The 24,546-nt window shown below is 40.6% G+C and overlaps 2 protein-coding genes across 2 annotated transcripts; one reads left to right on the top strand and one right to left on the bottom strand.

The window, feature by feature from the left end:
• The first annotated feature begins 1,247 nt into the window (after window positions 1–1,247).
• ddx19 (DEAD/H (Asp-Glu-Ala-Asp/His) box polypeptide 19 (DBP5 homolog, yeast)) lies at window positions 1,248–6,781 on the top strand. The gene is made up of 12 exons (XM_031747667.2): window positions 1,248–1,469; window positions 1,855–1,894; window positions 1,988–2,062; window positions 2,182–2,317; window positions 3,287–3,379; window positions 3,503–3,605; window positions 3,768–3,882; window positions 3,993–4,170; window positions 4,293–4,530; window positions 4,825–4,987; window positions 5,854–6,045; window positions 6,160–6,781. The coding sequence occupies exons 1-12, from the start codon at window positions 1,413–1,415 to the stop codon at window positions 6,219–6,221; spliced, it is 1,452 nt and encodes a 483-aa protein (XP_031603527.1). The 5' UTR covers window positions 1,248–1,412; the 3' UTR covers window positions 6,222–6,781.
• A 1,686-nt stretch (window positions 6,782–8,467) lies between these two features.
• Window positions 8,468–24,546, bottom strand: pusl1 (pseudouridine synthase like 1). The gene is made up of 8 exons (XM_031747669.2): window positions 24,058–24,546; window positions 23,913–23,973; window positions 22,154–22,341; window positions 16,638–16,787; window positions 15,051–15,221; window positions 9,357–9,411; window positions 9,002–9,164; window positions 8,468–8,611 (listed from the first exon to the last, which is right to left on the bottom strand). The coding sequence occupies exons 1-8, from the start codon at window positions 24,111–24,113 to the stop codon at window positions 8,547–8,549; spliced, it is 909 nt and encodes a 302-aa protein (XP_031603529.1). The 5' UTR covers window positions 24,114–24,546; the 3' UTR covers window positions 8,468–8,546.

Here is a 24,546-nt window from a genome sequence, read left to right as displayed (position 1 = left end):
GTACACTGAATGCTCATTGGCTCAATGACTTGTGACTATCAATCTGTTAGCAGATGAGCATACTTAGGACAAAACCTCATTTGTGATTCTAACTACAATTAACTTCATAAGTTATTCAAAATGACTTGAAAGTAGTGATTTGAGATTTTCTCATAGAGCTCTGTGTAACTGGAAGTCTTTGCAAGATATTGGACGTTTCACCCCATGTAGGCTTTCAAAAGAATGGAAGTTTTCAGACCTGGAAGCAAAGTCAAAGTAGCTACCATGATGTCCTCCGTTGGCTTCTGAAGTCTCATATTGAAGATTAGCATTTCACTGTCACCATCTCAGAAAAACACACACACATACCTTTCTGGAGATCCAGAAGTCTTTGTGCAGCCACAGCTTTTGCCTTATGGTGGCCTCCAGACAGGCTACAGTTTTCACCTTTCAGACCTTGAAAAGTGTCTTGAAGCTATGTCTATATTTTATATACAGTCTATAGGCCCCATTCATTTTGGATTATTCAACATGCAATGAGACCGGAAATCCAGTGAACGGAGATGGGACAAAGTTAGCTTTACATATTTTCTGTAAGGCTGTCTAAGATTTGGGTAAGTTTTTAAGGCTGTTTTAGTTTTTAGGCTGTTTAGGTGAAGGGAAAGATCCATGATCTTTCCCTTCACCTAACCAAATACTTGTGTTGCCTAAGCTGAACCCAACTGTGATTGAAAGCTAAAAACTGTCTAAAAGAAAAGAAGGCGCACGGCTCTCAAGAGCAACTTGGACAGAGGAGGCTATCTTAAGTCTGGTAAACTTCACAAACAAACACACCCACTTTCCTTAATAACACATTTAATTGAACAGCACGCACCCTGAGTCTAACCTTAATCTAACCCCATCGTAACGTCGACCTAACCTTTATAAAGCTAACCAAAGAATATTTTACCTGAGAATGTCATTTTTCACACAGATAAGGATGTTGCATACAAGGCCTACTGTGAATACATAGTAGCTGTGGGCCTATAGAGGGCAGTGTGGCACCCTCTAGAGGCTAAGAAGAGTATGGTGATTTTCTTTTTTTGTTTGTTTTTTTTTAGCAAATCCGACTCCAGTCATCTGATTTTCAACAAGAGTTCATGACTTTTTTTTATTCCCAACATTTAATGTTTTTTCCTCACATTTTAACTATGAAAGCCCGTCATAGCTGAGGCTTTAGTGAGGTGTGTATGAAATTTCAGGAAGCTGGGAACTATTATTTCTTGGAGCTTGTGTTGTACCCGGCGACGTAATCAGTTGCGCATGTGTCCAGATTCAGGTTCTGCACGCCATTGTGGAAAATAGTTACTTACACATTATTGACTCTTAAGTCTGAGCTAGAATTCCTAGTTGACTTCCCCGAGTATAATAACTGAAGAAGAAACTGTCCCACAATGGCTACGGACTCCTGGGCTGAGGCAGTGGACAAGCAAGAAGCTGCGTTGGACTCGGTAAGGCTTAACTTACGCAACACGGGCTAACCTGTTGTTAGCCTGCTTGGTAAATGCTTTGGCCTGGTCTGGCACACTGTTGAAGAAATTCAGTAGTCTGTTTTTAACGTGGACGGCTGAAATTATTCAGTGAGAGCGCCATCGGTGAATAAAGTGGCTCCCGGTGACGCCCGTCTCTGTAGAGTTTCATTTGGTCGAAAACGAAACTACCGGCTTGGCGTCAGAGCTAAGTTGAATTAGCTCGTGAAGAGCTGCTGCGTGCTCAGCGGTTTGATAGCTTTAGCAGCTAACTGGCTAACCGGCATATGAAGGAGGGGGACTTTGGAAAAGTCAGACTAATTATTTAGCCCCAGACGAACTCAGTTTATTTTTTTCATCCTCGCAGATGGGAAAACTTCAATTAAAAGAGAAGCCAGAAGAAAATGGTAAGCATCCATGTGAAGCTGAATTGGGGTAAGAGCCAGTATCCATAAAACAAGGAAACCCAAGCATGTACATATTGGCATTATTTATTGCAGGCACGACCGCAAACGCAAAAGACTCCGCACCTGCAAAGTCAGAAGGAGAGAAGGCGGCAGATGATGACGAAATTGGTATGCGGTAAATTATCTACATGTGTTGAAAATATGAGTGCATTCATTATTGTCTTTTAGTTGGATGCTTGGTTGGATCTTGTTCTCAAAGAGACATTTCCTCTACCTTGTTGTTTCAGAGGACGTAGGGGCACAGTCTTTGTTAAACAAGCTGATTCGAAATAATCTGGTCAATACAACAAATCAAGTGGAAGTTCTTCAGAAGGATCCGAACTCTCCGCTTTACTCCGTCAAGTCTTTTGAAGAATTAAGGCTGTGAGTGAGATCTCTGTTTGTCTGTCTTGGTAGCCTAATCACTTAATATGTCATGTTTAACAGTATTGACACATGTATCTGTTGAGAGTTCCCAGCAAGGACCTGTGCCTGTACCATTCTCCCAGATGTGTTTAAAGATGCACCAGTCTTTTTGGCTGATTCAGATTTCTCACTTCTCTCTTTAAGTGTGACTTGCCTGTTTTTGCAGATTCCAGTTTTCTTTCTGAGAGCTAAAACTAACAGCACATACAAGTATTCATCAATTCAAAATAGTATTTTTTATTTTATTTTTTTTGTTACAGTAAAGATACTATTGCGGTAGGTTTCAGGATCTTCTCATCTGAAATAACTGAAAGTAAAGTCCTCTGATACTGAAAAGAGGATAAAATAACTGAAAATAAGTTGGGGGGGTTTTTACCAAACAAAACCAGGTGCAACTGATTTATATAATAGAGCTACTGTCAGTTATTTACCCCTATGTTTATAATGTCGCCAGATAATGTGACACAGACCCTTTTGTTTTTTCACTCATCTTCATAATTCACCTCTTAACTACATTGATCCTTTGCTCATACCGAGGCTGCTGGTGCTCTGAGAACTGGATAGCTTCAGCTTTAGCCCTGTTTTTAGGGAAGTTTTTGCCCACACTTTACTTCAGAGAACTTTGTGTCTTCACTCACTTCCAAACTAACACCGTAGCATGTGTTGTGAGTGTCATGCACGACTGTCCGCACTGCTCTGCGTGACTTGCACTTGCATGAAACAGACTGGCTCGTAATCAGTCAAACAGGAGGTTGATCAGCCGGTCACTGGTCCGGGCTGATTCCAGTCCCTGGCTGGTGAATCGGTGCATCTCTTGTTGTGGTGTCTCTTTTATGCCCATCTTCACCACACTGAGTTTACACAGACTGATTGTGACTGGTGCTTCACAACCCTGGCATTTATTTTATTTTTTTCCTCTCTGTACAGTAAACCACAGCTGCTTCAGGGAGTGTATGGTATGGGTTTTAATCGGCCATCAAAAATCCAGGAAACTGCCTTACCGATGATGCTGGCTGAACCGTGAGTGTCCTTTAAATAATGATATGAAGACATTAGACCTACTGAATCACTTAACCCTGAATAACACTCTGATATCCATGATATTTATTACCACCCGTACATCTAATTTCCTGTTTCCTGTAGTCCACAGAATCTGATTGCTCAGTCTCAGTCAGGAACAGGGAAAACAGCTGCCTTTGTTTTGGCTATGCTCAGCCATGTCGACCCCAACAACAAATACCCCCAGGTGGGTGTCAACTTTCTTTACTGAACTATAAAGTCACCATTGAAATCCAAGTGATAAGCATGACTTGTCTTGGACAAAAACATTCCTCATGTCTCTCAGTGAGAGACATGTGTTCTCTCTCAGTATTAATGTTTAATGTTTTCTCTCTTTTCTCGTTATCAGTGCTTGTGCGTGTCACCCACCTATGAGCTGGCACTTCAGACTGGCAAAGTGATTGAACAGATGGGCAAATATTACCCTGAAGTCAAACTAGTCTACGCCATTAGAGGAAATAAATGTAAGGCGCTTGTGCTTTCTGCTGTGCTGCATGTGTACTGTTATGTACCGAATTGTTGTTAGAACCTTTTGTGCGTGTATAAGCACGTCTGTCTTTTTTGTTTTTTCCAGTGCAGCGGGGCATGAAACTGCAGGAACAGATAGTTATTGGTACACCTGGTACCATGTTGGACTGGTGCAGTAAATTCAAGTTTATTGATCCCAAGAAAATTAAGGTGTTTGTGCTCGACGAGGCTGATGTTATGATCGCCACGCAGGGTCACCAGGACCAGAGTATACGCATCCAGAGGTCAGCCGAAGCAAATTAAAATAAGATAAAGTTAAAATAATAAAATAAGACTTGAGAACCATGTGGCTTTTTAAAAATACTAAAATTGTGCATGTTTTATGCCTCATTTCTTTGCCACACAGGATGCTGCCCAAAAACTGCCAGATGTTGCTGTTCTCAGCCACATTTGAAGAGTCGGTGTGGAACTTTGCTCAGCGCATTGTGCCTGATCCCAACATAATCAAGCTGAAGAGAGAGGAGGAAACACTGGACACCATTAAACAGTACTATGTGTTGTGTAACAGCAAAGAAGAAAAATTCCAGGCTCTCTCGAACATCTACGGCGCCATCACCATCGCCCAGGCCATGATCTTCTGCCATGTGAGTTGATCTTTAATAAAAAATACAGGGACTCTAAGACTGAATGTTATTTCTTCTTACATAAGCTTACACATTCTTTTTCTGTTTGCCATCATTTGTTGCCAAGCTGTTCCTCTTTAATCCAGAAGTGAAAAGAGAGCTCTGCAGCATGAGCTAACTTAAACAGAATAGTCCGGCTTTTATTTAACCAGGGAAGGGCCAAACTCAGAATCCTTTTATACTTGGACTCTTTGTATACACACCTAGCTTGCTGGTTAACTGGCTGAAGCGCACGCTTTCCTCTGTTCAATCCAGACAAGGAAGACAGCAGGCTGGCTGGCAGGGGAGCTGTCCAGAGAAGGCCACCAGGTAGCGCTACTTAGTGGAGAAATGCAAGTGGAGCAGAGGGCTGCAGTCATTGAACGCTTCAGAGATGGAAAGGAGAAGGTCCTGGTCACCACAAATGTTTGTGCTCGAGGTAATGATGTTCAGATGTTGGTCATATGAGTTTTATCTGTTTACATTTGAAAACACATTTTTCTGTACTTTTGCAGTTACATTAGCACAATATATATGTGGGTTTACAAAGTAAGCTGCAAAAAAATACATTTGAGGTGTAAAGTTTAAAAAGCTGTCTTGGCCTGAATGCAAGCTGCTAGAGATCAGCTTTAATGAATTTAGCTCTCCACTTAGGATAACTATAGGTTACCAGGATACCATACTTGCATCTACTCACTCTGACCTATTGTATCAGAGGGAGGCATTTAATGGATTTTTGTAGGAATTGCAGATTTTATTTATCCTAGGTATTATAAAGGCTTGGGGTTAGTTTCTGCCCACAATATCCTGAAATTATTTTCATACTTATTTCAGTTTTCAGCAGTTCTTCTGAATTAATTCTACACTGTACGGCCTAACATGCAATTTAGAGGAAGCCTTAATCCACCACCAAAGATTATCATACACTGTGTGTAAAAGATGGAAATAGCCTTCAGAGTTGATGTGTTACTGCCTTTAAACCTGCACAAAAAAGTCAGTTACTGACCCTGGGACTCTTGTTATGATATAGTCTCAACTGATAGTTTTATCGGATTGATTTAAGGTGTTTTTTTGCAATTGACAGGTTTATGCTTCATGAGTGTGCCGTGTACTCATTCATCCTGTGCTCAATACTAATAAATAAAAATCAAAGACACTTTTTACATCAGTGCAAGTGTGAATGTGTTTGATGTCAGACTGTATGAAATTAATTGGATTTCTACAGTCAAATTAAAATATTGGTGTCCTGCACATGTACATTGTTTTCTAGTAACTCTTTATTCCTCCCATCTTCTTTACAAACAGGTATTGATGTAGAGCAGGTTTCTGTGGTGATCAACTTCGACCTGCCAATTGACAAGGATGGTAACCCCGACAACGAGACATACCTGCACAGAATTGGCCGCACAGGTCGATTTGGGAAGAGGGGATTGGCCATTAATATGGTGGACAGCAAGATGAGCATGAACATCCTCTACAGGATCCAGGAGCACTTCAGTAAGTCTCATAGCAGCTGTTTAAAATAAAAACAAAACATGTACTTACCCCTTCTTCCAGCCAAATGTCAGCCCCTCTCTGAACCCCTCTCTTCTTTGTGCTCTTCCTCTCCAGATAAAAAAATTGAAAAACTGGACACGGATGATCTGGATGAAATTGAGAAAATTGCCAGCTAAATAAAAAGGTGTGTTCACGCGATGGACGCTCGCTTCCCTCCCCCACGTCTTCGCTCTCCAAGGACTGTACGCTCCTACAATTTTATTGCTTTTATTTTTTTTTTTTTTAGCTGTCGGAGAAAAGAGCAAAACCACACACAGCATATGTTTACATGTGGATATGTCTCCTCTCAGACAAGTGTTTTGTAAGTCTCTGATACATACCCTATTTCACTCTTTGTACTCCTTTAAATAAAGTGTATGAGTTTAATGCTGTGTATTGTGATGCTGTAAAAGCAGGCATAGTCGACTCATTTATTATTATTTTTAAATGGGGGAGAGGGGCGGGACGTTTTTTTTTTTTCTTTAAATTTTAAGCCACTGGTGGCTGTAGTGGTGGCATGATACAAGCTATTCTGTAAAGAGATTCACAAAAACCCTAAGAGAAAAACAAAAATACTCATTTTATGTGCCACAAATGTTTTAAAATATAACTGAATGTAACCGTATCATGTGGACTATTACAGCTTTTATCGTGCTTTGTTATGACTACCAAAATCAGTACAAAGGGTGAAGTTGGGTATGCTGCTCCGAGTTGTAGTTTTAATTGATTGTGTCAATGAAATGGTGATGGTTGGGGTTCAAGGGTCTATGCAAACTTATCAACCTGTGATAGCTACTATCGAACACTATCAACCTGTATTCACGTGACACAAATTAATCCTGAAATAACCTCAGCTTTAGCATCAGGGTGTGTAGTCAAATGCCAAAAAAGGCTGCCTAGAGTGATAACGCATTACTAACTCCAAGTCATGGACATTTAGATGTTTCTGTGTTTAGTCTGTCATCGGCCAACCACACATCTCACACGCATGCTATTTATCTTTTTTTTTTCTTTCTTTTTTAATTTAAACGTGAGGACGAGCTTGGCGTCACTGCTGAGCATTAATCATTAGTCTTCTTTCTTCCTTCATTACTCATAAAAATCAGATTTTTAACTGAAAATGTGACCATTACGGTGATGTTTCCTTTGTGTATCGCTGTCCCCACTCAATCGTTGCAATCAGGGTTTCAAGTTTGACTTTAGCTCAGCTACATTTCTTCACCCAGACTGTGCTGTTATTAAGGATTGTGAGTTAAAAAAAAAAATTACGCAATGCCTTCCTCAAGTGCATTATATATACATATGATTTTGTTATTAATATTTAAGCTATTGGGCTTACATTTCTGACTGACACTTGAAATTTTGATTATATATTGAATTATGGGCGTCTTTAGGATGTGTGAATTATCTTCTTGAAACCAAATGCTGAATTGACTTGAGGACCTATGCTAATCAGATTTACTATGTTGCTCTGACATGGTCGCCTGGATAGGAAATGTGTACTTGTGTACATATTTACAGAAAAATTGTTTAAAAAAAAAAATAGTGTTACTGAATTTTTGAGATTGTCACTTCTAAGAAGTGCAGAAACATTCCTCACGAGGTTCGATTTTGACAGACGCAGCACTTCAAATCAGTTAACCTTGCAACAGTTGGGTGACTGTACAAAAATCAAGAAAAACAAATGTGTGATGTCTGGTGTATTTGATCACTGCACTGGAAGATTAAGACCGGTGACTGGTCAATCTGAACCTTCTACAAACCTCATCTAGCTCCCAGCGGCACAGAGAAGACTGTCGGTGGTAGTGCGGATTTTATGGACTATTTATGGACAACTTGCTGAAAAATCACTTAATGAACACATGCAGCCAAATTGGAAGGAAGTGACCTCAAGTGTGAGAATCCGTAGGAGTGGTCTGTGAAGACTTTTGGATAAAGAATAAGTGTATGCAGTTTTATTCGGACATTCGGATGTATACGTTATCAGTGAGTGTGTGCACTTTGTTGATCCATAATGTAACACCACTGTATGAGACCCATGGACACAAAGCAGTTTTGGCTATAGAACGTCACACTTTTGCCCACATGTATACCTTTGATAATTTTCAATAACCTACAAAACTCATAATTGTACACGTTGCCTAATCGGGCTTAAGGCAAGTAGCCTGTTGTAACCTAAAGATCTATGTAGACAATGATAGGTTCAAGGTGTGTGGTCTTCTGTAGCTGAGCTGCGTTCATGGACACAGTTATGTACTCTTAATATGTTGAATTAAAAGAACATCTAGCTGTTCATATGTATGTCCCCTTTATGCTTATTCATATAGGTCCAACTTGAGTACAATCACTGTTATTAGTACATGAGTGAATACACAACATGTTATACATTAAATCACAAACTTTATTATATTTGTTTTATAAGGAAATTTGGAAATGCATACAAATAGAATATTCAAGCAGCATCAATCCTTTGAGTTCCTGGTGGAGGTGAGCAGTTCCTCTGACAGCTGTGGTGAAAGCTGCAGGTCTGAGGAGACAAACAGAACTTGAGATGGGAAGAATTCATAAAAATGAAAATATGAGTAAAAATATTTTTCCCATCCATCAATTTTCTGCTGCTCATCCAATTCCTACGTCGCATGGAGGCTGGAGGGTATCCTAGTACCATAGAGTACACATAATGAAAAAAATGTTGCTTTATATGCTGGAATAGTTTCAAGTCCCCCCCCCCCCAAATCCTGATAAGGATAAGTGGAAGAGAACGGATGGAAGATTGTTTTATCATTTGAAGCAGCGATCATATGTTCTGTAAAATTTTATAGCTTTCTCAGAATATGTTTTCATTTTTAACAGAGAATGTAGACAATAGAAAGCTGCTGATTTACACCTCCCTGTTGGAGTTGGTTTTTATTCTCACCTGTATCCCTGTAGTCCACTCTGGTGAGGAAAAGGCCGTGGGCTGGAGCAGCCATACCCTGTGGGTAGGCCAGAGAGTCTCTTGCTTCCAGTATTTTCTTCAGCTGGGGTACTGAGAGCAGCCCCTGGCCCACTGCCACCAGTGCCCCCGTCATCCTCCGCACCTGGAGGAAAAGGCCAGATAAACAGGTTTTACACAGAAGTATGCACAGCTTGCTTTAAGAGATTTAATGTTTACTTTATTCTAAATAAAGTTTCAGTCACCACCAGCAGATGTCACTACTAGCTCGTAATCTCACACGCACAGAAATAGAAATATAACTTTAAAGAAAATCTGAAGAAGATTATTAACAAACCTGCTTATAGAGAAAAGATTTGCTTGTGAAAGTCAGCTCCCATAATGGTATCTCTCTGGAAAAAGGAAATAAAATTAGTGTCTTAGCCACATTTAAAGCACTACACATGAAATGTTAGATTAATGAGACCAAGGCCAGCAGGCATGAAGTCTACATGGAATCACTGAGTAAATGTGTAAGGATAAAGAAAGGTTAAATGTTGCTACAGGAGTTGAAACATCACACTGCTGCCTACAGGATATCATGAATGGTTGTCAGATGTAATGTAATATTATTTGGTCTGATAAAAACAACTAAGCAAGAGTGTGGATCCAAAGCACACCTACTCATTTATTCCTCTGAGTGAAAAAATACGAATTAAATCAAAAATACATTTTTTAACCATTATTTCAAAATAGAAAACAATCCAGTCTCATATCTTTACATGATAAGTCACTCTTGTGCAGCAGTGCTGTTCCCGTCTGTGTGAATATAACTGATGTGACATTCATCCCAGGCATCAAATGAAGCCTGGGTTTGTCATCATGCACAGATTTGTTTAAATGTCACACACTAAATATGGCACTGCAGCTTAGGCCCAACAGGATTATGTGTGATGCCATATAAAATATTATTATTATTATTATTTTGCCCCTGCCCTCAAAAAGGAAAAAAGAAAGGAAGAAAAAAAACCTCTCCCTGATTCTTATTTTGGGAAGGACAGGGTGAACTAAGGAAACAGGCACATGGGAAGAATTGGGTCAAATGCAAATTTGACTCAGTGCTTGCTGTCTGATTACATTCGACATGTAGGAAATGTAGAGACAGATTTATAGAGCAGGGCTTTTAGCCCGTGGACTCGGAGGGCAGCATCTTCAGATGAGAATAAAGCACTGCTGGGCCTCTTGTTGCACAATCACATTTGCAGCGCTGTGTTATTATTATAAAGCCAGACTGCTTTAAGCTGGTAGGAAGCCAACAGTAACTCAAATAAACATTCATTATAACCAAAGTTTGCAGAAGAGCACAAAACATGTGGAAGAGTGAAGCAGATGGGCTCCAGCAGCAGAAGACCGCACCAGGTGCCATTCCTGTGAGCTAAGAAGAGTAAATAGAGGCTAAACCACAACTGGACAAGAAAAGATTGGAAAAAAACGTTGTCTGGTCTGATGAATCTTTATTTCTACTCCAACAATCAGGTATTGGAGCAAACCACATAAAACTGGTGTAATGGTGTGGGGGATATTTTCTTTGTACACTTTGGGACCCTTAGTACCAACTCAGCATTGCAGCTACCAGAACAGTGTACCCGTCTTAGATCATCAAAGCTCAGATCATCTCACCCTGTTTACTGAACATGACAATGAGTTGAGTGTACTCAAATGATCTCCGCAGTCACCAGATCTCAACCCAACAGAGCACCTTTGAGAATCGCTGGAAATGGAGATCCACATCACGGATGTGCAGCCATTAAATCTGCAGCGACTGTGTGATGCTGCGGTTTGCTGCTCAGTCTGAATTTTACTTGGTAATTTTGGTCAGATGGGCAGACAAGCTGGTAGCATTGACATGATAAGTCAGTTAACTACTTTATTATTTATTAATTGATTTAATCAAGCAGTAAGCGTTATGCTAGCAGCTTTATGACGTCCTTTATGAACAATGGTGCTTTGTCCTTAATGCTAGCATGCTAATGATTACAACTGTAACAAGACAACAGCTAGGTGCTCTGTTAAGCTGTGCTTAATGTAATCATATGAATTTCTGTAGACCTACCAAATTTTATGGGATTGTGGCAACACGTCGGTCTCTCGATTGGATTAGATGCTGGTGTGGCTTAAACTAATGGTAAACAAACAAATTAAGGATGTCACACTTCCTGCTGCAGCACGGTGATGAATTATGCATTTATTAATTTCAAAATGTGAAGACTTATTCTAAAATCCGCACCTACCAAATGTTAGCATGTTAACGTGAAAACAGAGTCAAGGCTACACAAGCCCCTAAAATGAATCTCTGTTCACTTATGCATGAAAATAAGATCAAATATTTCGGGAGGTTAGAAAAAAACCCTTTTTTTCCACTTTGAATGGAGACCAAAGTAGTCAGCCTCACAGACCACATCTCCCCGTTTTAGGATCAAAAATTTAGTTCAACCTTAGACTCCTCAATAATTCATCAGTCAGTTTCTTTTCATTTTATCACCGTTTCTTAGAATAGTGACCCTCATGAAAAAATAAACACAGCTCAGCTGTAGGCTTTCAAAACCCGACAGAGACCAATGTGGGCCCACATTGGATCATTCATGGGAATTCTGCAGAGGGTAGAAGAAGGGAAAACGGTTTTGTTTGGCAAAACTGCAACCGCAGACAATTGCGTGCAAATATAATGTGAAATATATTACAGCTGTGGAAACCTTGTTCCCACAGCCTCCTGGTGCACCTCGTGCATTGGGGATATTACTCTGAAGCAGTCCATCAGGGTCCATATTGTGTACTACATTTGCAAGGCAAATAATTAATGCCCATGAAAATGGAATTTGGCAGCCAGAGTAACCCCCATAGATGTGTAATCTCCCAAAGCCCACATGGCCCCCACTCATTTTTATCTCCCTCTTTCTCCACATCCACTATGGATTATGAAAGATCCTCATTGTCTAAAGCACACAAACCTGCTTAACATACAAGCACAGACAGCACATTAGCTAACAGAAACTCTACCTGTATGATCTAACAGCCACACCTATTGGTTTGTCAAAGGGCATTAACAGATGTTCTGTGTTTGAAGCACATCTCATGCTCAAGCTTTGGTAATAAGAAGCAAATATTTGACAGTTACAGTGGCTTGCAAAAGTATTCGGCCCCTTTGAACTTTTCCACATTTTGTCACATTACAGCCACAAACATGAATCAATTTTATTGGAATTCCACGTGAAAGACCAATACAAAGTGGTGTACACGTGAGAAGTGGAACGAAAATCATACATGATTCCAAACATTTTTTACAAATAAATAACTGCAAAGTGGGGTGTGCGTAATTATTCAGCCCCCTGAGTCAATACTTTGTAGAACCACCTTTTGCTGCAATTACAGCTGCCAGTCTTTTAGGGTATGTCTCTACCAGCTTTGCACATCTAGAGACTGAAATTCTTGCCCATTCTTCTTTGCAAAACAGCTCCAGCTCAGTCAGATTAGATGGACAGCGTTTGTGAACAGCAGTTTTCAGATCTTGCCACAGATTGTCGATTGGATTTAGATCTGGACTTTGACTGGGCCATTCTAACACATGGATATGTTTTGTTTTAAACCATTCCATTGTTGCCCTGGCTTTATGTTTAGGGTTGTTGTCCTGCTGGAAGGTGAACCTCCGCCCCAGTCTCAATTCTTTTGCAGACTCCAAGAGGTTTTCTTCCAAGACTGCCCTGTATTTGGCTCCATCCATCTTCCCATCAACTCTGACCAGCTTCCCTGTCCTTGCTGAAGAGAAGCACCCCCAGAGCATGATGCTGCCACCACCATATTTGACAGTGGGGATGGTGTGTTCAGAGTGATGTGCAGTGTTAGTTTTCCGCCACACATAGCGTTTTGCATTTAGGCCAAAAAGTTCCATTTTGGTCTCATCTGACCAGAGCACCTTCTTCCACATGTTTGCTGTGTCCCCCACATGGCTTGTGGCAAACTGCAAACGGGACTTCTTATGGTTTTCTGTTAACAATGGTTTTCTTCTTGCCACTCTTCCATAAAGGCCAACTTTGTGCAGTGCACGACTAATAGTTGTCCTATGGACAGATTCCCCCACCTGAGCTGTAGATCTCTGCAGCTCGTCCAGAGTCACCATGGGCCTCTTGGCTGCATTTCTGATCAGCGCTCTCCTTGTTCGGCCTGTGAGTTTAGGTGGACAGCCTTGTCTTGGTAGGTTTACAGTTGTGCCATACTCCTTCCATTTCTGAATGATGGCTTGAACAGTGCTCCGTGGGATGGTCAAGGCTTGGGAAATCTTTTTGTAGCCTAAGCCTGCTTTAAATTTCTCATTAACTTTATCCCTGACCTGTCTGGTGTGTTCTTTGGACTTCATGGTGTTGTTGCTCCCAATATTCTCTTAGACAACCTCTGAGGTCACACAGAGCAGCTGTATTTGTACTGACATTAGATTACACACAGGTGCACTCTATTTAGTCATTATCACTCATCAGGCAATGTCTATGGGCAACTGACTGCACTCAGACCAAAGGGGGCTGAATAATTACGCACGCCCCACTTTTCAGTTATTTATTTGTAAAAAATGTTTGGAATCATGTATGATTTTCGTTCCACTTCTCACGTGTACACCACTTTGTATTGGTCTTTCACGTGGAATTCCAATAAAATTGATTCATGTTTGTGGCTGTAATGTGACAAAATGTGGAAAAGTTAAAGGGGGCCGAATACTTTTGCAAGCCACTGTACGTGTTACACATAATTTGTCTGGAAGTAGTTACAAAAGCTGCAGAGCTGCTAACAGGTGCATTTTGGCTTGCTGTTTCACCCCTTTCCATTTCTGTGACCGTAACCGGACTGCATTAGTTTTTTCTAACACTGTGCAAGAAAACACATGAAACTGTATTCCAAATGTAAAATCTTACATAAAGTTTCTCAAATCTATTTTTTATGTAAGTATTTTTAGCTTTTTAAGTTGCTTATTTACACTAGTTTGTAACAAATAGCTAGTATCAGCTTTGTAATGTATTTTTGCACCAACAGGTGATTCCCTAAAAGTAATTAGCCAAAAACATGGCACATCTTGGCATGGTGGGCAGTGTGTCCTTTGTGAAACTGGACATGTGGGGGAGAAAAGAAGAAAGGACGTGCCAAAAAAGAAAAGTATCGACAGAATCTGAAAGTCATGTCCTCAAGAAATACCCTCCATCCCTCCATAAGACCTGTCACTGAAAATCAGTGACAGGTCTTATGGAGGGATGAAATTTGACATTACTTGTTCAAATTGTTGGCAACATGTACGGAGGAGGAAGTCAGAAGTAAAGTACAACAGTGAGTGTCTAAAGCCATCTGCAAAATATAGTGGAGGCTCTGTCATGGTTTGGGTCAACATTTCAGCCAGCAGTGTTGGAGATTTGTCAGAACTGATGGAAACATGACTGCAGAAAAGCGCCATCAGGCTTTGATCCACCGTGTAATAGCATCTGAAAGCAAATGACTGGTGACAGCTTCATTTCTCAGGATGACAATTATCCCAAACACACCGCCAATGCAATAAAAGTGTACCTGAATAGAAAAATACACAATGAAACACAGTCTGACCAGAGCCTGGACCTCAACATTATTGAAGCAGTGTGGGATCATCTTGACAGAGAACAGAACAAAATTCAACCAGCATCCAAAGAAGCGCTTTGAATGTCCTTCAAGATGCCAGGAGAACTATTTCTGAAGACTACTTAAAGGAATTACAGGGCCGTTTGCCTGAGAGAGGTAAAGGTGTTTGTACCAAATATTGACTTTGTGGCTAAAAAGCTGGTTAAAATTGTACAAACCCTGTTTTTTGCCTTAAATAATGTATCCAGTTCCATAATAACTTTGTGCATCTCCATGCTTTGTTTAGAGCTTATTGCGCTGCTCCCAAGTTGTCAAATTCAAAGTGTAATTCAACATGTATTTAGGTATTTGGTAGATGTACAAATTGGTCGTAGGTATTGTGATCTCAATACATACTGTGGTCTACCTGTGGAAGTGAGCATATGCAAAGGAGTTTCCCTGCTGTATAGTGATCACATCCATCGTCTTTACAGGATTTTTGAAAGGCAGATCAGAGTTGACGGCCCTGAAGGTGCTGAAATCGTGAGTCCCAACCAGTAGGGAAGCTGCCTCGTGCATAGCGTCCACGTTTAACTCTCTGATGAAAGACAGAATAAAGAAAAACACACTTTTTATACAAGTGACCGTTTACAGCAGTACACTGCATTTGAAAACCAGGAAAATGTGAAGATTCTGAGGTCATCAGCGTCAGTCAAGAGTGACCTGGCTGAACACCGAGGTCAGCCACAAATGTACATATGAAGTACATCTTTTCAGAACTCCATGAATAATTTAGTGGAAAACTTATGTAACAGAAAGATAATGCCACGTGAGAGAGCAGAGCATGCCCACGACCAGCTCATTTAAGGCAGAGAACCAGAGCGAGCCGGTGATTAGATTCTCTCCAGTCTCACGCTTCATTTGCTGCTTAAATATGATCTGACAAAGAGAGAGGGAGGAGAGAGAGTGAGCGGGAAAAAGGAGGAGTGTGCTGAGTAATAAAATTTTTAACATAAGAATCAGGAATGAATGAAGATGTGCAAAAAATATCTTAATGATTTGTTAATTAGACCGTTAAGTCCTAACTTTTCACTATGGTGGGAGGGGGGCAGCTGTGACACGCTTTGAAAGAGAGCCAGACATTAATGATAAGTTGGTCACTGAATTCCAACATTCAAATGATCTTAAAAAAAATGTTTTAAAAAAGTAACTTTTTTTATTGCAGTGGGAGAAATGGAGCGAGTGTGATGACGATGGAGAGGCGCATCAAAGAGAGGAAAGGAGAGACGCTGCTGAGGCTGAGACGCTCAGGGGTGTGAAGAGCAACATGAATGCTGAACATGAGAGAGCGATAACAAAGCAGAAGATCCAGAGAGAGAAGTTAGTGAAGGAAGGAAGGAGAAAAAGAAAGAGATTGAGAAAAAAATGGACAGAAGCAGAAAAGAAGGGAAAGAAAGGGTGAAATGCGTGGGTGTTGTTCTGCAAGTATAAAAGCCCGCAGCTTATCTTGCCCTACTTTTCCCCAAAAAAGTGAGGAGAAGAAAAGATACAAATGCTCAAACACAAACTAAAATGTTTCTCTTTGTGGCCAGTTTTTCCAGTCACAGCTACAAGAACCTTGTGTAAGCTTCGAAACCCACGCCATTTAATCTCTTTCCTACTTTTTATACTCTATGCATCCTCTCTCCTCTCCTTCCTCCTCCTTTGTTTGTATTTTGTGCATCAGCTCAGATAAAACACTTGGTTTGGCTGTCTCTAATGTGCACCTCCTGCATGGTGCATGTGGATTATTCATGTGTTCAATGTGCCATTTTGCTGGTCTGAGTCTCCCTTACACAGAGAGTTTGTGTCTCTGCTTTTACACATATACACAGTCAGATTCAGCTTCAGACTGAGCCCTTATTTATTTTATTTTTTTAAAGGCAGTCATCATGCGCATGCACACTAACACATGAAAAAGAAAAGGACATGACTGAGAAAAGGGAGGGGTGGTGCATAAACTGGGATAACTCACGTGTTGCGGAGGCTCCAGCACAGATCCCAGTCTGTGAGGGGAAGGAGAGAGTGGTGGGAGATTCCTAACGCTATTCGGTAGACGTAGGTCCGAGACTGGGCACGGAAACGGGCATGGAAGTCATAAGGAACACGGTGGGCACGGGTGATCCTGAAATAAGATGGACAAAGAGAAGTGAAACCTAGGATTTACTCAGGCCCGAGAAGCTGAAATTATGTCTGAACCTATAACAGGTATTCATTTGCAAGTCTTGGTACTCATTAATATAACATTGAGCGACTGTTCTACATCTAAAACCAGTTTTAAACAGTGTCTTCTTTACTCGGGGCTTCATTGTACAAAATTGCACATGTGCAGATGTTAAAAGATGATGAAGGTGGAAATGTATTTATTTTTTTGAGTTTCAATGCAGAATCTGTAGCCTCACAGCTAGCTGATGAAGAAACTTGAAACCTGAACATTCATAAATATTCTTATATATCTGCACTGACGCCTGGAGGTGATCTTTAAACATTCAGTCTGGCTGTTCAGTAAGAACAAAACAATCTCAGATTCTTTCTCTGTAGAGGCAGTCCCATAGCAAAGATGGTGTCAATGCTGCTTTTTGTACTCCCAGCTAGAAAAACTGTGTACAAGTCATGCTCCAAAGTGCCAGCATTGCAGCTTTTAACACAAAGACACAGAAACAGAGTCCTAAAAAGGCTGCCAAGAGCACTGAAAAGCCAGAGCTTATTTTAACACAGTTAACATCCGAGCAGACTCTCGGGCTGAGGTTCTCTGATGCGATTCCAGCAGGATAACACGAGACACTTCCTGTGTTTTTGCGCGCAGAGGCAGGGACTGATGTAATAAGTAACAGACTGGATCGATTCCTGATTCTGCGAGACGTCTTAAAGTAGACTGAAGAATGACACTGGCATTTCTGGCTACAGGTTCTGCACGTACAATTTAATTATTCTGCTGCGTGCAGTGTCGTTGCTAAAACAATGAACCAAACTGAGATTTACAGAGAGTTTGAACAAAAAGGGGATTTATTTTTTTTCCCTTTTAATAGTTTCAAGCTGTCCTCGTGCCTGATTGATGCTACAGCAGTAATGAAAATATCTGAATCTTTTTGATTAAGATCAAGAATTTATTGTCAGATTGCACAGAAATTCACTATTACTATCGATTTAATACAATGCAGGGCAAATCTTTCCTCCTTTGTCTCATCACAGTATTACTGTCAGTTATAACAACAGCTGCTATGCATACTATTACATTTAATCAATAGCCAAGCTTATAATCTGCACTGACACACATTAGGCCGCACTGAGGTATAGCAGTGCTGACAACAGTTAACATACTCAAAAGGCCATGTTTTGCCATTTAAGAGGCGTAATACTTAACTAGCAATCACTGGCCATTTTATTAAGTGCACCTTGCGAGCACCGAGGTGGACCCACTTTTGTCTCTAGCTTCTTCATTCTGATGCTGTTTGAACTTCGCAATGTCTGCAGCGCTGTGAAAAACGACTTCTCCTTGTTCCTGAGTTCATTCTTGCTTCCTGATTTGTCACACTTACAAGTTTCAGATCATCAAACAGCTTTTATTATTTGACAAAGCTAACCCGAGTAAATGCAGTTTTTAAATGATGATTTCATTTATTGAGGGAAAAAGCTATCCAAAGCTACCTGGCTCTATGCAGAAACAAGTCCAGCAAACCACGGCGAGAGCCATTATCCACAAATGGGAACAACTTGGAACAGTGGTGAACCTTCTCAGCCAACCAGTTATTATGTTTAGGAACCAATTTTTTCCCCACATAGGGCCATTTTTTTAAATTAACAAACGAGGGTCATCATTTAAAAACAGCATATTGTGTTTCCTCGGTTATCTTTGTCTAATATTTAAATTTATTTGATGATCTGAAGCAAAATTAGCAAATACCGGGGCAAATACTTTTTCACAGCACTTTATATGCTTAACTGCACAGAGTTTATGCCAGTTACTGATTAAACAAGCAGCTAAACAGGTGTGGCTAACAAAGTGCCCAATGAGTATATATAGCTGTTACAGCGGTTCAGCATGCTAATATTTGCTGTTTAGATGTAAAACCAAATAACACCTAAAGCTGATGTCAATGTTCGTTTTGCAAGCTTTTGTTCATGAACCGAAAGCACCGCACAACAAATGTATTCTAATTCATGTTAATTCATCCTGTCCCACAACATATAAGAAGGCAAAGATGTAATAATTTACACTAATAATGACAATAAAACAAGTGGCTCCATATTGTACAAGGTTTACACATTTGCCTGGCTCAATCCTGGTGACACAGATCCCTCTGGGGTTATATCAAGGAGGGCATCTGGCAAACAAACCTGCCAAATCAAATATGTGGAGCTACCTGCTGTGGTGACCCCCTTGACCCCTTTTAATAATAAAACACTTGAGTTTATAATTACAATACTGTGACAGATGAGGTTCCTTAATTCTTGTCTCTGTAACCTTCACGAACAAAGAGCTGCATTCACCTGCATCAGTGTTAAAAGGACTGCACAAAGCACATTAGCACCCTATAGTGTTTGATCACATGTTTGTGCCAGCACACAGAGTACGCATTCAGTCACGCATGTGCTTGAGAATGTGTGCGACGGCAATCGGTATCTGCACATGTATATGTCTATGTAAGCGTGTGTTTGTGCGCAACCAGGGAAACTAGGTTATGATTCCAGGGGAGGAGATTGGGTGTGACACGTGGCAGAGGAAACCCTTGCATCTGCCTTCAGCGGCCACTCCAATGTGAAGTGACAGCCTTTGCCTGGCCTCCAAACCACACACACACACACACACACATACACACACATAAAATTTTCATTAGCAGTGTACAAAGCATGGCGTCACACATTTGGGAACTGGGGCATTGTTTAGCATGGCACTATTTTGCTATTCAGCAGTTTCCTTTTATGTGAAAAGAGCCGTTCGTTTTAGGCTAATTGAGGCCAATTTTCACAGCAGCTCAGAAGACAAATGAAGCTGAAGGAGAAGAGCGATTTTTTACAGTGTGCAGGCTGTGCTCGAATCTCGCCTTGGCTCTCTGTCTCTGGAAGCAGCAGATGAGCCGTATCGTCATTGTAGCTGTAACAAAAACTCTTCCCACTTCCCACTGTGCAAGATGGGAAAAGATAGTTTGGGGTGTCAGATCTGACACCCCAAACTGCTTTTCTTACACATCAACAGTAAAAAGTTCTATCTAAAACATATGAAGTGTGTTTGTGTATGAAACACTTTCACATTTTAAGTGTCAGCTGAAAACAAAAAGTGTATGAATGATGCAGTGTGTATCCATGTGTGTGCATGTGCGTGCTAAACGGATGCTATACACCAAAAAGCAGAGCAGGGATAATCCTTTCTAACCTTCTCTCTGCAGGTTTGGGGATTAGCAGTTTCTCTCTCCTCTCTTTCTTTCTCCCAGCGTGTGCTGTTCAAACTCACTCTCTTTATTCAGACTCGTCTTTCCACGCCCTCTCTCACTGGCACTGATGCATTTACCCAGTACCATCTCTTTCTATCTATTGCTTTGTTCTGTACTTCTTTTCTCCGATCCTGACTAAGTAACAGAATGCCACAGCAGCCTAAACCAAACCAGCCTTAAGCAAACTATGGCTTTGAATAATGTAAATGTATGTAATGAAGGGATTACAAGGGGAGGAGATGAAGAGAACACAGGAAAAAAAGGAGTTGGCAGATACTTGTTTGCAGCAGTATTTAAAGATGCCCTTTTCCATTACATATTCAACAGGTGAACTTATGGCATTTCACCACAGCTATGTATATCCCAACTGTTGAGGCAGATGTTTAAGTCAGTCATACTTCTTTCTGGGATTTATTTACCACTGCAAGCCCCTTAGGATACGTATCTGTCAGCCAATCAAATGGCAGCAAAAGGCATACAGACATGGTTGAGATGACCTTTTGAAGTTCAAGTATCATAATTGGGAGGGTAAGTGATTTATGTGACTTTGAAGGTAGTGTGGTTGTTGGTGCCAGACAGGCTGGTCTGAGTATTTATGAAACTGCTGAGATTTTCCTGCACATCCATCTCTTGGGTTTACAGTAAATGGTTCAGAAAAGATCAAATATCCCGGAAGCAGAGGTTCTTTGGGCAATATTGACTCAGTGATGTCAGAAAAGCATTGCCAGACTGCTTTAAACTGACAGGAAGGCAACAGTAACCAATATAAACACTTGATACAAGCAGTGAATGGATGAGCACAACCCTTTGAACCTTGCAGCAGACGGCCTACAGCAGCAGAAGACCACACCAGGTCTTACTACTCTGAACATTGCTTGGTCTGATTTCCGCTTTGATTCAGATGGTAAGGTCAGAATTAGCCAGACACAACATGAAAGAGTGGATCCTCTATGGTGGTTTAATGGTGTGGGGAATATTTTTGACAGACTTTTAATACCATCTGGGCATCATTTAAACACCACAGCCAACCTGAGTATTGTTGCTTTTATGCTTTCATGACCACAGTGTACTCTTCTTCTGATGGCACAAACCTCAAACCATCACAAACTGGTTTCTTTAACATGACAATGGGCTCACTGTACTCAAATAGGCCCCACAGTCCCCAGATCTCAATCCAAAAAAGCACCTTTGGGATATGATGGACTGAGAAACCCTCATCATGGATGTGCAACTGATAAACTCTGCAACAACTGTGTGATGTTTACATATCAATATGGACCAAAATGTTTCCAGCACCTTGTTGAATGTATGCTTGAAGAATTAAAGCAGTTTTGAACGCAAAAGGGACTCTAACCTGGTACTAGCAAGGTGTACCTAACGAAATAACCAGCGAATGTACGTCTGCATATGTTTGGCCATATCTTGCGTATCTCCATAGTAAACATTTCTATTTTTATTTCTCATTGGTGTTATTTATGGAGCAGTCAATCAGGTTAAATTGTGCCAATTATAAAAATTCATAATAGCTTTTGAAAACTATTTTGATCAGGCGAAAATAATGCCAGGAATGGTTTCTATTTATTAAAAAGTACAGTGCAGTTAATGAATAAAAATCATGCTTGGTTTGACCACCTATTGCCAACAACAGAGAGCACACTGGCACTTGCACACTGTTTTTCAACCTGCTTGACAGGTCAGTTGTTACAAGATGGCAACACCACCTATCAGAGAAAACACAAGGCAGCTGCTTCACCAGCTGACTAAACAATGAGTGAATACTCATTGTAAGAGGATTAAAAAAAGAAAAGTTACATTTAGGTCAATTTCTTGAGGGGGCAAGTTCAAGTAGTGCTAAAGGAACCTACTTTAGGTTACGTTATGTTAGGTTATCCAGGTTATGTTCACATACCTGTTTCTATAATATGTTCAGAGAAAACTGATCTGAGACAGAGAAATGTGTTTTTATTTTGCTTAAGTGGCTTAATTACATAACTCGGAGACTGACAAAGTCATAAAAGCACTCATGCACTCACCAAGATTTTCATGACCCTTTACTCACCTGATTTGTTCTGTCCCGAGATGGAAATTGAGCGCCTGAACAAGAATATCTTCAGTGAACGGCAACTTGTCATTCTTGCGTTGCAGGTCAAAGTGTGCGGAGTTAGAGAGGGCGTGGACACCCGTGTCCGTCCTGCTGGACACTGACAGGGATACAGGGTTGACTGGCCTCAGTCGCTGGATTGCATCCTACACAAAGACAAAAAGATCTTTTTAGATATAAATAGTTTTAGGTTGATAGCCTGGCAAACAAATAACTTTTTTTAAAGCTCACTTTCAAACTTCTGAAGCCACTCACAGCCTTGTGTGCCTCAAATAGTTATCAAACAGAGCTGTGAACAGAGGCATGATGTGACAAGAAAGACTGTGATCTTTTTTTTGCACTGTAATCTGTGTTTCCTTCTCTCTGTGCTTATTTTTGGGCTTTTTATGCCTTTATTAGAAACAGTAGACAGTAGAGAGCTGATAGGAAAACAAGGAGCAGACAGTGATCAAGAAAGACATGCAACAATCCACGAAGCAGCTGGATGTGAAGCAGGAATCATAAGGATCATAAGTTTGGCAATTGTAGTGCTCAACCCAGGCGTGGAGAGCCACACCAATAAGCTGAACTTCATTATTCACCCTCTGGAGTCAATGGACGTGTCGGCACACCCAAAACAAATGACTGACTTTTGACAAATTAGAAGCACGATGGAGCCTCGCTTAGTCCATGTTTGGAAAGAGCAGAAAGTACGGACTTCAAACTGTATGCCAGTTTTTATTCCTAACAGTGCAGTTATGTGGATTTTATTGACAGTTTGATGCATACAAGTCCTACACCACAAAAACAGATTGAAGCCAACAAATTAACAGTGTTTCTGTTGTGAAAACAGCTTACTGTAAATAACACAGAAGCTATTTAGATATTTTATGATGTGATCATTTTGAAAAATAATACATGCAAAAGCAAAAATGTTCTAAATCACATTTAATGTTATATTTTAGATCATCTCTAAAGATATTTGGGATTCAGGCATTTGTTTTAAGTTGATATTGCAAAGCACCATTTACTGCAAAGGTTTGTGCTGCTCTTCCAAAGTGTGGGTTGGGTTAGAGTTTGCGCTTATGAGCACTAGGGGTGGATGTAGCTCAGGAGGTAGAGCGGATCATCTACCAATCTACCAGTTGCCTTACTTTTTGCAAGATACTAACCCTAAGTTGCTCTTAGATGCATCCATCAGAGTGTGAATGTTACATAGAAAGGGTGTGAAAGGGAGAATGAGGCGTGTTGTATAAAGTGCTTTGACTGCTCAGGTAGAGTAAGAAAGGACCAGTCCATGAGAGTTAGTTGTATTTCTTTATAAGCTTACTGGCCCTTAACATTAGTCCCAGTTTCTCATGTGGATCCTTGCTGCCTTTGAATCATTTATTGAAACTGCCTTTAATCATCAGACAGCAGTCTGATCATTCTTACTTTTTAGATTTTCAAAAGGCATGGGCATAAAGTTGAGATTGTAGTTTTTTTTATATATACGACAAACAAGCCCAGGAAAAAAAGGATCCAAGTCAGAGATTAGTGAAATGCTTATGCATTACACCATATGACGCTGCTTTTGATGAGTGGATCAGAGACCTAGAGGATTTAACGCCTATAATGAATTACTAAGCTAAGCAGACTCATAAAATCATGACACAACTTTTTAAGCCTAACTACATTTAATACTAGCAGCTCAAAGGGAACTTGTCACCTGATTAGCTTTAAGTGAGTTAAAACATACCTCCAAGTGGTCCTGGACCCCTTTCTTCCCCAGCTGATGTGGAGGGACTTTCACTGCTCCACTGCAATAATGATAACAGTAGTGGTATATTCAAAAATAATAATAATAAATTATAACATCTCAGTGTGCCCTGTAACCTACCTACCGGTATTTTGTTCCAATGTATTGAAAAAATATGAGGTAACGAGCCCGGTTGTGCATGTTGACTCGAAATGTCACTGTGCATGTTCCTCGTTTACAAGAGTGGAAAAACTGCTATGCAGAATCATTTCATGGGTCCAGCTGTGACTGATGTCCCTGCAGACTGAACTAGAGAACCTCTGGTGAAACGTTCCTGTGCTAGCCAGACACGACCCCTCACCTCCAAGTACCACCGAGAACCCTCTGAAGTTGTAGTCCGGAAGTACACTGGAGACAGCTGTTAGAATTCTTCTGTTGATATATGAGAGCGCGGGTTACTGTGTCACGAGGCTGTAGTACAGTGCTGACCCGATAAAAGAGCTGTTACAACCGCCGCGTGATAACTAGCAGTGAGACGGCACGTGCACTGTATGACGCTATCCAAGCTGTGACACCTATGTTCAGTGCACGTTACTACACAGCAACATTTCTGGATGTTTGACTCCTTCCACAT

The sequence above is a fragment of the Oreochromis aureus genome, linkage group 5 (genome assembly GCF_013358895.1).
Source record: "Oreochromis aureus strain Israel breed Guangdong linkage group 5, ZZ_aureus, whole genome shotgun sequence".
In the NCBI taxonomy this organism is placed as follows: Eukaryota; Metazoa; Chordata; class Actinopteri; order Cichliformes; family Cichlidae; genus Oreochromis; species Oreochromis aureus.
The sequence above is the reverse complement of the archived record's forward strand: the minus strand, read 5'-3'. Positions and strand labels throughout refer to the sequence as shown.